This window comes from Grammomys surdaster, unplaced genomic scaffold (genome assembly GCF_004785775.1).
Source record: "Grammomys surdaster isolate TR1022 unplaced genomic scaffold, NIH_TR_1.0 174, whole genome shotgun sequence".
NCBI lineage: Eukaryota > Metazoa > Chordata > Mammalia > Rodentia > Muridae > Grammomys > Grammomys surdaster.
The window spans coordinates 21,735,556-21,752,413 of NW_021604622.1; the positions used below are offsets into that span (position 1 = coordinate 21,735,556).

Below are 16,858 nucleotides of genomic sequence, written 5' to 3' on the forward strand. Positions count from 1 at the left end.
TTGAAGAAGGAAGGTAAAGCCTTCTCTTTCTATTTATTGCACCTCAGGCAAAAACATCAGCTATTTGTAATTAAATGTGATTTTGAGCCTAACCTTACATTTTCCCAAGTAGCTGAATTTATGAGTGTTATTTCTATATGTCCTCTGCAGGCCAACTTGATAGTTCAAGAGAATCGTCATGTCCTGGCCATGCAGGACCTGCAGAAAGCCCAGGCTGAGCTGGATGACAAGCAAGCAGAGCTTGACGTGGTGCAGGCAGAGTATGAACAGGCTATGACTGAAAAGCAGGTAAGCAGCACTCGGCACAGGAGGGATGCTCACACATTCTGTTGTTCTCGTGAGTTCTCATTCCTATCACATCTTTCTTTGAAGCGTTGGTTTCCTGCAAGAATTCACTGAGTTTTATAATGTACATACAGCACAGGATCCTTTGCTGAGGCCTTGACTTTGTTTTTTCTTTTCTTCCCTTCCCTTCCCTTCCCTTCCCTTCCCTTCCCTTCCCTTCCCTTTCCTTTTCTTTATTATTGGATATTTTCTTTATTTACATTTTAAACATTATCCCCTTTCCTGGTTTCCCCATTACAAACCACCTATCCCATCCTATCTCCCCCTGCTTCTATGAGGGTACTCACCTACCAGCCCACTCACTCCCACCTTACCATCCTGTCATTCTCCTACACTGAGGCATCAAGCCTTCACAGGACCAAGGGCCTCTCCTCCCATTGATGCCTGAAAAGTCCATCCTCTGCTACACATGCAGCTGGAGCCATGGGTCCGTCCATGTGTACTCCTTGGTTGGTGGTTTACTCCCTGGGAGCTCTGGGGGGGGGTGTCTAGTTGGTTGATATTTTTGTTCAGCCATTGATAAGTGTCAGGATGGTCCACTCAGGCAGAAGCTGGCTCTAGGGATAACTGTTCACGTCACTCTATACATGAGGATAGTGAGGACACCTGTGCAATGGAAGTCATCCCTTCCCACATCATTTCATTTAATCTTTCAAATGGTTTTATAAGTAGGTGGGAGAGATGTTTTATTTTTCACGAAGCAGCCAAAGCATGGAAACGTCATGGGAGAGTTCTGGCTTTATGTTGATCAGTCACAGCCTGGTCAGGACTTGGAAAATTTGATATTGACTTAAGGCCTCCCTGTTACATGGATGTAGCTGACAGTAGAAGTATATTCCAATGCACAGTGATTATCCACAAAATTTTCAACTCTCTGTCTCTGTTTCTGTCTCTCTGTCTCTGCTTCTCTCTCTCTCTCTCTCTCTCTCTCTCTCACACACACACACACACACACACACACACACACACACACACACGGAGAGCAGCAGAGAGAGAAACACACAGAGAAAGAGGTGTGGGGGAAGGATTTTGTACTTGCTAGCATCTAGGCCCACAGACTTGTCATATATTATATAGATCTCAGTTCTCCTGGGGGACTCTTTCCTTCTACAGTCAAAGTGGATTTGATATAGAGCACATGCAGATAAAGCTTCAGGGTTCCTTACTTCGATAGGTGGCTACAAGTGCTCTGGTTACCAATACTTATAGTCTTAAAGTAAAGGCAGGCCAGATTGAACTCAGCAGACATCTGTAAATTAACATGCAGGTAAAAATGCCTGAAGAGATTGCAGAGAAAAAGCATTGGAGTTTCTAAGTCATAAAAACAATTTTAATGATTTTCTCACTATTTTAAATGCTATTATATTTCATAGTAGCAGAAGGCCTACAAATGATAGATATTTAAAGTACTCTGCACACCAGATTGTATAAGCTTTTAGCCCCACATCATCTATAGCTGATTAACCCTGTACTGTATTTGGCATATGAGAGCCATATTGACTTTTTCTTTAAATATTTCATGGAAGTGCCCCCTGTCCAGATTAAGACACCTGCTTGTGACTCTGCAGTTTCTTAGCAGACAGAATACACATTGCTTTTCTTGAAGATCAGAGTCCCCCGAGAGAGCTGTGTGAGAGGCTCTCAGGATGCTCTGAAGGAGTAAGCCAGCAGCACCTGCATGGCCTTGTGTATTTCTACTCAGGGGTTCACTTACATAAGGAGAAAATTAACACTGCAACTATAGAGTCCACTTTACAAAGTAGGAGGAGGGCTAGAGAGATGGCTCAGCTGTTAAGAGCACTGGCTGCTCTTCCAGAGGTCCTGAGTTTAATTCCCACCAGCCCCATGGTGGCTCATAACCATCTGTAATGGGATTTGAAGACATTTTTTGGTGTGTCTGAAGTCAGCCACAGTATACTCACATAGATTAAATAAATAAATAAATAAATACATAAATAAATAAATATCTTTAAAAAACAGAAGGAAAGAATATTAATTTCTGGCTTTCTGGTATTCATTTATATCCAGAAGCATGGCTGAATAAAGCATTTTTATCTATTGTTATTGTGTTTAAATTTAACAGGTTTTAGTCACTTATCATCTTTGTTATTGCTGTTCTAGAGCATCTGTTTATTAGTTTACATAAAGCTTATTACTTCATTTATTAGTTTATTAGTTTAGATAAAGGAACACAGAGAACGGCTATTGTAAAAATATGACCATAGCTTGTAAACTTGATTTTTTACAAATTTCAGATTTCTTTAGGTTGAAAACACGTTCACCATGAGCCTACTGCCACCAACTCATGAACATTGTTTTCAGTCATTTTTGTTCCACTTTCTTTCTTTATTGGCTGGATGAAGCCAAAAAGTGCTTGTGGATCTCCCAAAGTTGTTCTGGTGTGCAGTTATTATAACCCAGGCCTTCACAGCCTCTTCAAAGAGTCCAGGCCACTGTTCACAAAGAGCGCAGTGCCCTGTCTTAGGGTTCAACCTCTCTGGTCTTCTGAAGAGTTAGCTGGCTTACAATTATCAGAGACCTCAGAGTTGGCCCAAGGTGCTTTATACCCAACCTCTAACTGGACCTATCTGCTTCTCTCTATGTACCATAAGCATTAACCGCTCTTTGCTGATAGTGCAGTAACCTGAGGAACCTGGGAGCCAGAGAACAAAAGCAGGGAAGTAGGGCCTAACTGTTTCCTTAATTGGCTGGATATAAGGAAGGATGGGGAATTTTGACAAAATGCAACTAAGAATATCTTTTCATTGAAAACTTTGTTTGAAATAAATTATTTTAAATCAAATACCATACAGATGGTATCCCTATTCTTGGGATGAAGCAAATAGATATATATGATGGGTATATAACACAGAAGAAGGTTTTTGGTTATTTTTTATTGACTAAAGGGAAGACAGAACTCCAGAAGGAAGATGAGAACAGATTGGATTAAGTATCTTTCTTTTTCAAGACATTGCATTGTGTTATTCTTACAAAAGCAATCTATTCATTATAGAAAATGTATTTATGGAATCCTGGAGAGGAATATAAATGATGCCCTGCTCTTATATCTGAACATATGCTATATATATACTACATATACTTTAAGCCCATTTAAAAGCAGAATGCTTAGTAATACTGTTTCATTATCTAAGTTTTTAATTTAACAAAATATTGCAATATTTTGGGGCATAAAAATTGCAGGATAGTTTTTAATCAGTTTAGAGAATTTGTATCAGCACCACATGATACTTTAAATGGAGATTTAAGTAATCTCACTATTAAAGTATTTAAACAATTTAAACTTTCCATAACATTTTAGATATTCCCATCGAATCTATCCTATAAAAATATACAGCATGTATTTGTTACAGATGGACATCCACTGACGTCCACCTCTTTGTCTGTACTTACTTTATTTCCTATTTGTTCACGTGTAGAACTAGAAGTCATCTCTTAAACACCTACATAGAAGATGAAAAATCTTAGGGGCTGGGAGTAGAGTTCAGCAACATACATGCCCAGCATACCTGAGGTCCCGCATGTCTGAGGTCCAGCATGCCTGAGGTCCAGCATGCCTGAGGTCCAGCATGCCTGAGGTCCAGCATGCCTGAGGTCCAGCATGCATGAGGTCCAGCATGCCTGAGGTCCAGCATGCATGAGGTCCAGCATGCCTGAAGTCCAGCATGCCTGAGGGCCTGGGTTCCATCACCAGCACCAGAAATTGAGTATGGAATTAGGTTTGGAGTGGCCATAATGTGTGGAAGTCTGCTTTCAAGTCTTTTTGCTGTCTCAAGGAACAGCTAAGAAATATATGATAAGTTATACTAGGCTAAGATTTCTGCAGGAGCCTTGGACTCCAATGAGGTGAAGAAAATTCAAGCTTCTGATGTGAGATGTGATGTGTCCTTAGGCGACGCATTGGAGACAGCAGGGTTTGACCTGAGAGATACTCCTAATTATATTTTCCTAAGAATTGGCATCCTTTACACATGTTGTATTACATGCTACTGTCATGTGTGATCTTACTAATGAGCGACAGAAATGTCCATCATTTTCCTGTTACTAATACTGAGGAGGATTTGGTTGCTGGGCTCAAGGCACTGTGCGGAGAAGCAGAGACAAGACAGAGCCAGCACAAACATACAGAGCTAGAATCTTTGTGTGTGTGTGTGTGTGTGTGTGTGAAATGGGCCTTCCGTATGTCAAGGAGGGCAGACAATACGTGCTTCAAAGTCACACAGTCGAATGAGTCACTGCTCTTTCGTCTGAGGAAAGCTTTCCTTCTTGTTTTGGCCTTCTTCAGACCTTGCTTGAAGATGCCGATCGGTGCAGGAATAAGATGCAGACAGCGTCCACGCTCATCAGTGGTTTGGCAGGTGAAAAGGAGCGATGGACGGAACAAAGTAAAGAGTTTGCTGCACAAACTAAACGACTCGTAGGTCTGTAAACTCTTTCATTAACGAGATGGTGTGGTGACTGTGATGGAGACAGAGGCCCTAAGCTTGAATCAAACAGCCCTCGCTTATTTCAAATTCATATATATGTGTTTGTGTGTCTACAAGCATTTCAAGGAGGTGGGTAGTTGTCTGGTACACATGTGTCCTGATTTCAGGGGTCAATGACCTTCGCATCTCTTACTTTTAGCTCACTTTTAAACACTTCTAAAAGTGTGGGATATTGATCATGGACACTCTGATGACATCACTGACTTGTCTGGTTTTTAAAGTTACAGTTTTTGAGCTAGAGGTCACTCCTTTACAACATAGTTATGATGACCCAATATTTCACTTCTGATAGTCCTTTCTTGATAGGATATTTAGAGTCTGTTCAACAGTCAATCAAACTCACGCTTATTGATCAATTCATTGGCAGCCTGTGCTTACAGGTTGACTGTAGATTTTAGTTTAAAAGGGTGGTTGTTGATTCATGCTTTCTTTTTCAATTATAGTGAGTTAGGCAATTGCCTGGAGAATCACAAAATATTTTAGGGGTGCTTGCTCTTCACTTTAGGGGATGTGCTGCTGGCAACGGCTTTTCTATCATATTCTGGTCCATTTAACCAAGAGTTTCGAGATCTGCTGTTACATGATTGGAAGAAGGAAATGAAAGCCCGTAAAATCCCGTTTGGGAATGATCTGAATCTCAACGAGATGCTGATTGATGCCCCTACTATCAGCGAATGGAACCTCCAAGGCCTCCCAAACGATGACCTGTCCATCCAGAATGGAATCATTGTCACAAAAGCATCCCGCTATCCTTTGTTAATCGATCCTCAGACTCAAGGCAAGATCTGGATCAGGAATAAGGAAAGCCAAAATGAACTCCAGGTGATTTCTGTTTGAGAACATTTATACACATCAAATTATATTTTCTTGTATGGAGCCCCCCTCATCTCCCTCCCCACAAAAAGGGAGAAATATTTGAACATCTTACATGTTTTGTTTGGAATCCTAAATAGAGATGAAAGCGTATATATAATAACAAAATGTTTTCCATAGCCTTATTGTTTGCATTTTTGGGCACATGTACTACTACGATAGTGGTCAGTGCTCAACTATTAAGTTGACAGCTTTCTTTGATAGTCAGAAGAAGGAGATCACTCTATGTGTGTATGCTTACATACAGACTTATAGTTGTCCACCAACAGGGATGATGGAGGTCAGGGAGAAGCAGAGATATTCCATTCTACCTTCACATGTTACATGGTAGGTCATTTGTCTATTAAAGATAGAATGAAAACAGTGTATTTTCTGCACCGTATCACTTAGCAGTGCTTCAAGTCCAGGATTTCTATGTCCTTATTTGTTTCCTACAGTAGAGCGTTTAGAAGTCACATGATATTACTGTGTATCCCACCACGAGCCTGTCTGTCAGAAATAACCTGATGACCCCATCCCATTAGATCACTTCGCTAAACCACAAGTACTTTAGGAACCACCTGGAGGACAGCCTTTCCCTTGGAAGGCCTTTGCTCATCGAAGACGTTGGGGAGGAATTAGATCCTGCTCTGGACAACGTTCTGGAAAAAAACTTCATTAAAACAGGATCTACTTTTAAGGTATGTTAAACCCATTGATACCAACGTGCAGGGCGACAGTGCATCCTGGTAGGGGAGACAGAAGCTTTCAAGAGGCTGCAAGTGGAGCCAGTTGTGGGGAGATGCTGTTCTGCTCTTTGAATAGAGGCTAAGTTATTGATGGATTAGGAATCCTGTAATGCTTACCTATTTTACTTCTGTAACTAAGAAACGGATTCTATTTTGATCTTTGAGTATTGAAAAGTTTAAGACCCTTCATGTCCCACCTTCCTTCTGTCCAGTTAAGGGCACACTTATGAAACCTTTGGTACTAAGTTGTGACACTGGCGATAATTTCAAGCCACACAAGTCCATGTGTGTTTAAATCATCTTCTTAGCCCCATTCAGTGACTGCTGTAAACAAGCAACCCCACCCTGCTCTCTCCTGCCATTTTTGTGTGGTATTGTTTGTGTGACTTCTCAAACCTCAGTATGTGGATGGTAAGCCCTCTCATCATTTTCGGTGGGTTTGCTTTTCCTTAACTTCAGGGTTTAGTCATGATACTTTTGTTAACGAATTCTGTATCCATTACATGGTATGCTTAGAACTCTTAGCTCCTCCTCTTTCTCTTTCCCTTTGACTCTCCTATCTTCCCTGCCTCTTGTCTAGTATCCCAGTGTCTTAAAGCTCTGTGAGTACCTAGTGACAATTTCTTTTTATGTCTTAATATACAAGTTATATCCAGTTACAAATTGCTCAAAACAATAATTGATCCAATATGAAAAAGACTCAGGTGCATGTCTCCTCTGTCTAACTTTATTTTCATAAAAAAGGTGAAGGTGGGTGACAAGGAAGTGGATGTCATGGACGGCTTTAAACTTTACATCTCCACCAAGCTGCCAAATCCAGCCTATACCCCAGAGATAAGTGCTCGGACCTCCATCATTGATTTCACTGTCACCGTGAAAGGCCTGGAGGATCAATTACTGGGGAGAGTCATTCTCACGGAGAAGCAGGTGGGGAAACCAAAGAAGACTTCTGTCGCTGCACTGCACTGTATTTCATTGATAAAAATAGTATGAATGTTGCCACGGGATTGATTTCTCCTTTATCCCCATGGTTTTCCTGTGTCCAGAATCTTAGTTCTGACATTGGAATTGCTTTAGGAGCCATCAATCTGGAATCTAAAATTCACATTAATTCTTCAGTATTTTCTTTTTCCATGAAGAGGAACATCTTAGCCAATTATCTACATGTGAATTTCTCTGTATATATGTGTTGTGCTGTGGTCTGTGGATGTGCATGTTCATGTATGTGTAAGTATGTGTGGAGGCCAGAGATAGATATTGGGTACTGCTAAATGGGTAATTTCAAATTTATCATCATCATCATCATCATCATGTTATTAGTATTAAGGTTGTATATAAATCAATAACAACTATTATTATTATTAATGTATTTTCCCTGCATGTATATCTGCACCCCACATGCATGTTCGGTGCCTGTGAAGGCCTGAAGAGGGTACTGGATCCCTTGTAACTGGAGTTATAGATGGTTGTCCACTGACACACGGGTGCTAGAAACTGGACCTGGGTCCTCTACAAGAGCAACAGGTGCTGCTCTTAACTGCAAAGCCACCTTTCCAGCTCCATGTTTTTCAAGATGTAACCTCTCATAAAACCTGAAGCTGGTCACTTCAGGTTTTCTGGCCAGCCAGTCAGCTTCAGTGATTCACCTGTCCCTAAGTGTACCATGCCCCTCACCTCTGTCCCCACCCTAGCCTCCACCTCCCCGTGCCGGGGTTGCAGGCACATGTTGCAATGCTGGTATTGTCCATGAATTCTTGAGCTCCAAGCTCAGGTCTCTGCACTTGTGTTGCAGACACAGTCATCTCCTCAGCCAGATGTGCAATGTGTTTTCATAAGGAGACACCGACAACGTACTGCTGGGTGTCAGATCTCCTATAACCGAATTACAGGCAGTTGTTACTACCCAACATGAACTCAGGGACCTAAACCTGGGTCCTCTTCAAGAGCAGCATGCTCTCAGCTACTGAGCCATCTCTCTAGCTCCTCAGTCCCTGTTATCTAAGAGTTCCATGTGTGCCTGATGGCTCTGGTGTAAACCTTTAGAAACTTGGTGGGTGCAGTGGGTTAATGGAAATTCCTCCGCTGTCAGGCATATCGACCTGTGCTTGTCCCGAATACACACATGATAGAAGCTTAGAGTCAACTCCTGCAAGTTGTTCTATGACCTCCATGCATGTGGATGACACATGCTCTCTCCCCACAGTTAAATAAATACAGAACAAAATCAAGAAGAACTCGTGTAGCCTCTGGTGTCTGGGTTGATCCCTGTTGCTGTGATAAGTACTCTGACAGAAAGAAGTGAGGGAAGAAAGGTTCCATCTCAGCTGAGAATTCTAGAGCATAGTCTGTTATTTAGTGATGGCAAAGTATTAATGCACAGACATCATAAATATAATGAATATTATAAATACAGACAGGACCATGCTGCTTGTTGGCTTATAGACCAGCTAATACTCAGCTAGGTTTTGTTATACGGTTCAGGACTACCTGCCTGGGGATAGTGCTACCCACAGTGGTTGTGCCCTCCCAAATCAATTAGCAATCAAGACAGTTCCTCATAGATATACCCATGGGCCAGTCTGATCTATTCAATTCGTTGACTAAGGCTGTCTTCTCAGATGACTCTAAGCTGAGTTAAGGTGATGGTTCAAGCTAGCCACGACAGCCACTGACATAATGAAACCCTGGAATCGTAACTCAGTGTCTGATCCCTTTGCTACTATATTTTGATATAGCTAGCTTAGTGTTCAGTGGGAAAAATGACCAACAATTTATAAACTTCCCTTTTCTGAGTCAGCACTCCCCCTGGGGAATGTGTGAAGCTTAAGCAATGAGAGACGGAAGGTTTTAATGAGACCACTACCATGGTGAGGCTGAAGTTGCTATCGACTTTCTCGTGGGCTCGATAGCAGTGAGGTTATTTTGCTTTATGGCCCCTTCTGTGCTGACCCGAAGATTTATTAGGTTAAGACGGTGGGCAAATTCTTTGAATCTGCAACGCCTCCTGTCTGTATGCTTTCTGCATGCTGTATCAGGCTTGTACTTCTGAGCTCTACCCCAGGAAGGGAGAGGGAACACATCTGTCTCTTTCTCCTTCCTTCTCGCCTCCCCCATATCCTCTGTGTTTTTAATTGCAGCATATGAATAATAGTCATGAACTCAGAACTTGTTTGAGGAGCTGTTAAACCAGCTTCGTAAGTTCTTATGGGTGATGGACCTCATTGTGGCAAGAACCAGTGTACATTCTGGAGGCGGAAAAAAAACAACCTTCACTGTGTACCTGTTACATTCTAGGCCTGACTTAAAGCGTATGGAGGTAATTTGAGAGGTGCAGCAGAGCCACCTGATTACCTTAGTAAGGACTGAGGTTTTGATAGCACAATGGACTGTTGAGCACATGAAATCTGGACAGTCTTTTAGACCAGTGCGTCCATCACAGCAACTAGGCTCTGATGTCACCTGCTAGCCTTGGCCTCACAGAGATGAGTAGCATCTGTGGGAGATAGCATAATGTTATTGGTTTTTTTTAATACTGTACTGACATGAATACAATTACTCTAGAAAAAATGATTTGGTCTGGCTGATGCTGGTTGCAATAAAGCAAAACAAAACCCACATAAAAACACCAGCACCCAGCTTTGGTGGCCAGAGAGGACTTCAGTATTAAGGGTGATTTTTAGATTCTTAAAAAGACTTTCATCAGCCTTACAAAACCAGTATGGATCCAGTGCCAGTGTTTTCTGTCTTCTTGGGAAAATTGAAAAATTTATTCCCTTACTAACACCTCAGTAGCAGGACACACACTCAAAATAATCAACCCTTCCAAACATTGGGGCCATAATAGCCCCGCAGTTTTTTTTTTCTTTTTATAATACAAAAGGCTTATCTTACCCTGCACACCATTGTAATAGTTACAGTTACCTTAACTTTCTCAAAGAAAAGTCTAATAATGGAAGAAAAGAGAGCCTCTCTCTCTCTCTCTCTCTCTCTCTCTCTCTCTCTCTCTCTCTCTCTCTCTCTGATGCATGTATGTGGTGTGTGTGTGTGTGTGTGTGTGTGTGTGTGTGTGTAGTCAAACTCCATTGTTGTTTCTCAGGCACCGTTCACCTTGGTTTGCACAGAGTCTCCCCTTGGCTTGGTACTTACCAACTAGGTAAGGCTGGCTGGCCAGCAGGGCCCTAGAATTCTCTTGTCTGCAGCTTCTTAGTGTTTGGATTACAGACATTTCACCTCTACTCCACCTGGCATTTTTTGTGTGGATGTTGGAGACTGAACTCAAGCAAGTACTTTACTGACTAAGCTCTCTCCCACGACTCACTTTTTAACAGTGTTATTTTTTACCAAGAGGTTTTGGTTTTGTTTTTATCTTTTCCCCAACATCTACTCTTCCCACTGTATCTTTGAGCCTTCTAATGTGACTGAGCTATTTTTAGTTTGGGTGGTGAATAAGGGGATCTGAGGTGATCTATTCCCTTCCCCCCCAGTCATTTCCTATAACCTAAGTCACCACATTTCAACCAGCCATGTTTATGTACTTTGTGGACACAGGATTATAGAATTCCAATCTACAAGAAGATAATATTTTTCAACTAATGTGCTGCCCTAAAGGAAGTCAAAATAATTTTGTCATAAACCCTTCTCTCATCTGAGAGAATATTTTTGGAAAACATTGATATTTAAATAGATATGTAGATAGAATGACATTTCTCCCATCTATCCATCCAGTCACCCATCCATCCATCCATCCATCCATCCAGTCATCCATCATCCATCCATCCATCCATCCATCCATCCATCCAGTCATCCATCATCCATCCATCCATCCATCCATCCATCCATCCATCCAGTCATCCATCCATCCATCCATCCAATCATCCATCCATCCATCCATCCATCCATCCAGTCATCCATCCATCCATCCATCCATCCATCCTCCATTTATTGGATAAACATTTTTGTGAACTATTCTACTTATTAAGAAATAGTGTACTTTTTATTTCTCCTAGAAATACACGTATTTCTAGGAGAAGCAGAGAGATAATTTGAGCAGCCACGTAATCCCTCTCTTAGATTCACTGTTCACTTATGTGATATTTTCATGTCCATTTTACAGATGAAAATCTTAAGGCTTGTGGAACTTTATAGAATGGGAGGTGTTATGTAGGTAACTATCTAAGTATATGTCTTTATGATGTTAACTGTAGTATTCTTTTTGTCTCTTTACATTTCTTTCTGCACATGCTACAGATGAAGACTTCATAGCACTTACCCCTAGGAGCTCAGAGGCTATACCATGTGAAATTTATAAATTTTGATGTGTCACTATTTATTATCATTTTAGTTCCTAGTGTAGCCATAAAACATGAGACCTTAGGAAAACGGTGGATGGAAAGCAGTGTATAGCATACTGTAAATGTCACTTGCTTATACTAATTTCTACATTTCCTCAAATTTGAAATTCTCATATAGTGAATAATTGAATTAAAGTAATGACTAGGGAGGCTTCAAATGCGGCACGACAGATGGCAGAGATTTTGAGAAGAGTGTGTTTTCCTTGAGTGACTACAGCTCAGCAAACTTAAAACTGGTAGATGTGTACAAGTTCTGAACTGTTCCTTTGCTCTAAGATGAATTTCTTTTCTATACTGACCTGGTAACTGGCTCACTGGGCTTCAGCCATGAACTTCAGAATTTGGAGCCCCTCCTCAACAAAACCACTCAACTAGTAAGACTCATGGGCTAGAACATAAAGTGGAGTGAATGGTGTTTGCTGTTTGCTTTTATGCAATTTTGTTACCACAGCACTTATTTTTGACTATGGGTTTTGTAGAGAGGGAATGTTCTTATTTGTATTCCTGGTACTGAGATTGGATTTCCTGGTTTACTTTCCATTTCAGTTTGCTTGTTAGAGACACAGCACTAGGTCATTTGTTCCATAATATTAGTTGAGTGCACACAAGGTACCAGGCATCACTGTAGGAATAATCAGATGTTACTAGATGACCAAAACATACCAGGACAAACCAAACCAAACAACAACAACAACAACAAAAACAACAAAAACAACAACAATCACAACATTCAAACCTCCAACTATCCTAATGGAATAAATTGTAAAAATATTCATGTTTGGTGGAAGGTGTTATATGTTCTAAAAATAAAAAAGCATGACAAAATGGAGAGATGGGGATTCAGGTGGGCTGCACATTCAGGGTAGGTAGTGGACCTCATTGAGAAAGTACATTTAAGAAAGATTTGAAGAAGAGAAGACAGTGAACTTTACAGGGGAAGAGTAGACCTGGTAAATCACTAGTCAGTGAAGAAATCTCAAGAGAAGAAAGGACTGCTGTGTTTGATGTAACAGGTCTCAGAGTCTTACAGTCAAACCAGCAGTATCACATTGTCTGGGAATACACTAGAATCCCAGTTCCTCAGCCCTGCTCCAAGCCTGCTAACTAAGCTTCCAATTTGATTCTAATGTGGCTGGGGTGGGAACTTCTGACGTAGGAAGAATCTGTTGTATAGGGAAAATAATAGAAAATGTGGTCCCTGTAGTAATTAGAGAAGAGATCATCTTGTGAAACTTCATGAGACAGATCTTAGAATTTGTGTGGAATAATTTGGTACTGGAGGATTGTGAGGGAAGAGCTGTATTCATTGCTGGGACCAACTACCTGGCAGGAACAACTGAATGGAGGAAAGGTTTATTCTGGATTACACTTTCAACAAGGTTGGGAAAAGCAAATTGAAATGGTTCAGTCTATATCAGCAGGTGTGCAGTGACAGTTTATCCATATGTTGGTAGGCCAGATGGTAAAGAGGTATGGCAGGAACCTTCATAGACCCACCCTTAGTGACCTACTTTCAATAGTCACACCTCACCTCCTAAAATGCTACAGTCTTCTAAGTTGGGGACCAAGTGCCCCAGAGAGAAGCCTGTGAAGGATCTTTTGGATACAAACCACATTTTAATGTTTTATGGTCATCATTCTGACTGCTACACTGGGACAGGTTACAGGGATAAGAAGAGGTACAGGAAAACCTGCTTACATCTTGTAATTCAGAGAAGAGGTGAAAATGGGAGATTGGACCAGAATGGTGACAGTGAGAAAGATAGGATTCTGACACAGAGATGATAGAATTTGATCATGAATTTATTGTGAAGTTTGGGAAAAGGAAGTACTCTGGGGACAGGGAAATGAAAATGATTGGTAAGTCTGGAGATCTTCTGCTCAATTCTTAAAATCCACTTAAAGATTGAAGAAAAGAACCAACCCCACTGAATTTTCCTCTGATCCCCACATGCAGACAGTGGCACAATCATCTACACACACACACACACACACACACACACACACACCTTAAAAAGTAGAGTACTCAAAAGCTTTGGCTTGAGAAGTTGGCAGTACGTAGTTCCACTTGCTGTGATGGGGAAGGCTGAGCTTGAGCATCAGACAGATCACGTTCAGGTTTGCTGAGAGTACTAAATAGAAGTTATTTATCTGAAGTCCTAAGGCTGTACAGTGAGGAGCTCATGGGAATCTGAAACAGTTTAGCAGTTGTCAGTATCTAATATGTACATCTTTTTATCATATGTATTTGTCTACATATTATCTATGTTTAATCTATCTGCGTATCACCTATCTATTCATGCATAATCTATGTACATGCTACCAATAGTTATCCTTATATCACTATCATCATCTATCATCTATCTACCTACTATATGTATGTATGCATGCATGTATGTATGTATGTATGTATGTATGTATGATCTTTCTAATCTATCATCTGTCTGTCTGTCTGTCATCCATTCATCATGTTTATTTTGTTTTCAGTGCAGAGGATCAAAGCCATGGTATTGTGTGTAGTAAGGAAATGCTACTTAATTAACTGAAGTACATCCCCAGCTGAGTGATTAGCATATTGATAGCAGTCAAATCAAGGCATAATCTGCAGACTGGCTATGGGTTTCTTTTCTCACAATCATAAGATGCTTCCTTGAAATGAAGAATTATATTACCCATAAAAGTGAGGGATATTGTTTAATAAGACTTTTTTTTTTTAAACTCTGGCTGGCTTCTTTCTTCGGAGGCTTATATGAGCACTGGATCTTAACAGACAGTTAACCTCAGCCCGTGATTAACTAGTACTTCCATTATGCACTATTATTTCAAATGATTCATTGCCACACAGACTTAAGCCTCTTTCAACAGAGAGTAGAATTTGGAAATGTGCTGTGGGTATCCTGCATACCCACTTGGGTAACAACATTTTTTTACACTTCTCTAGGAATCTGGGCAGTGCATAGCATAGACTTGTAGTACAGCAGCAGGAGGTCAGACACAAGAAAGCCGGTCATGTAATTTTGCTGCTGAACTCACATTCAAGATTGTGTTTCCCAAAATTGCGAGGATGTGGACTCATACACTGTTACATTTAGTTATATTGTCAATTGCCACTATATTTAGAAAGCTTTTCAAGTAAACTCAAAGGGTTCTTTTACAAATTATAAGGAGTACTTACTGATGGTCCTTTCCATGTTTGATTAATTTCTTTAACATCAAAGTCTTTCACATTAGTACTTCTCTTTCATGCACAGCTTTCCTTAGAGTCAGTCTATTTTCTCTGCTGTTCTTTCTCCTCTGAGCTTTGCACTCCTGTGGCCGGCTCGATGCTGCCTCTGAGCTCCTAAGGACAGGACCACCATTGATAGTCATTGCCCAAAGTCTTGCTCATCTCCTGAACTGTGAGATTTAAATCTCAGAGGAGATACCAAATTATGCTATATATTATATGGCAAATATAACTAATATATAATATATAACTAATTCTTTGAGAATTCTATGAAATTTATTTTGATCAGTTTCTTCCCTTGACTCCTTCTAGGTCCACCCCACCCCCAAATTTGTGTTTTCTCTCTTTTAAAATTTTAATAATTCACAAATTCAACTTGTGCTTCCCATGTACTCCTGGATATTGGGTCATCTATTGGGGCAGGTCAACTACATCCTTAAGAAAAATTGACCCTTCCTTCCCCAGAAGCCATCAAATCCCATATAGCTTCTCCACTAGGAATGGAGTTTCATGAAGACCCTCTCATTCCATGCTAGAATGTATATATTGACTGGCTTGATCTTGTCTAAATCTTAGGCCAGCAACTATAGCTTCTTTGACTTCATGAGTCCAAGTGTCATACCTTATCCAGAAGTTACTGTCTTACTTTAGGCCCTGCCCCTCTGGGTCTTGTAATAGTTCTGTCTACTATTTATGATGGTTCCCAAATTTTATTTATATATATATATATATATATATATATATATATATATATATATATATATGTGTGTGTGTGTGTGTGTGTGTGTGTGTGTGTGTGTGTGTGTGTGTATGTCACAGGCTGGTTTCAAAATCACTGTGTAACTGAGGAATACTTGACCTGTGGATTCTTTGCCTCAACTCCTGAGTGCTGGGACTATAATGTTCACCCACAACTAGTTTTTGGTGATGTGGACATTTGGCCCAGGCCTTCATGCATTTTAAGCAAACATGTTAATCATTCAATCATCTCAGTCCCAAAAATATACATATTTGGGAGAGAATTTTCAGCCCGTGAAATGTTTTCAATTCAAAAGAAAATTATCTTTGTATGTTTTTCAGAAAGATTCTTGCTATGTAGTTCAGGCTGGCCTTGAACCTGTAATTTTTCCACCTCAGCATCCTGAGTCCTGGGATTACAGGCATATGCTACCATGATGGACTATTGATATTCTTCAGTTTGTACCTGTGGTGAGAGCTTAGGTTACTTGACCCATCACAGAGAGCTGTTATTCAGAAAAGAGAGAACCATTTCAGTCTACATGTGAGAGACCATCTCACTGAAACAGTGGAACTCTTTCAAAGAAGCTGAAAGCAATAATTATGTATGAAATAATAATTATGTATGAAAGAAATAATTATTGTGACAAGGAATGACCTCAAAATAAGATTACTTATAGTGAAAATATATTTATGTAAATTAACAGGAACTGGAGAAAGAACGAACTCATCTCTTGGAGGATGTAACGGCAAACAAAAGAAGGATGAAGGAGCTAGAAGATAATTTGCTTTATCGCCTGACGAGCACTCAAGGATCCCTGGTGGAAGATGAGAGCCTTATCATTGTGCTGAGCAACACAAAAAAGACAGCTGAGGAGGTAACACAGAAACTGGAAATTTCTGGAGAGACAGAAATTCAAATTAACTCAGCCCGGGAGGAGTACCGACCTGGTGAGTCTGGTAATGGAAGACAAATGTCACAAGAAAATAGAGTCAGGCAGAAATGAAAATTAGAGCAACCAATTAAAGCAGGGACATTATACAGTGTACAATGAATTTTACATTATATTACATTATATACAATTACTTTGC

At 40.4% G+C, this 16,858-nt stretch overlaps 1 protein-coding gene across 1 annotated transcript in view; it reads left to right on the forward strand.

Annotated features, from left to right (window-relative positions):
• Positions 1-16,858, forward strand: part of Dnah5 (dynein axonemal heavy chain 5) — a 237,302-nt gene that overhangs the window by 177,336 nt on the left and 43,108 nt on the right. The window contains exons 61-66 of the mRNA XM_028767581.1: positions 151-288; positions 4,649-4,784; positions 5,356-5,672; positions 6,248-6,403; positions 7,196-7,378; positions 16,474-16,717. Coding sequence (XP_028623414.1) covers positions 151-288; positions 4,649-4,784; positions 5,356-5,672; positions 6,248-6,403; positions 7,196-7,378; positions 16,474-16,717 — 1,174 coding nt within the window. The remainder of the gene's footprint in view (positions 1-150; positions 289-4,648; positions 4,785-5,355; positions 5,673-6,247; positions 6,404-7,195; positions 7,379-16,473; positions 16,718-16,858) is intronic.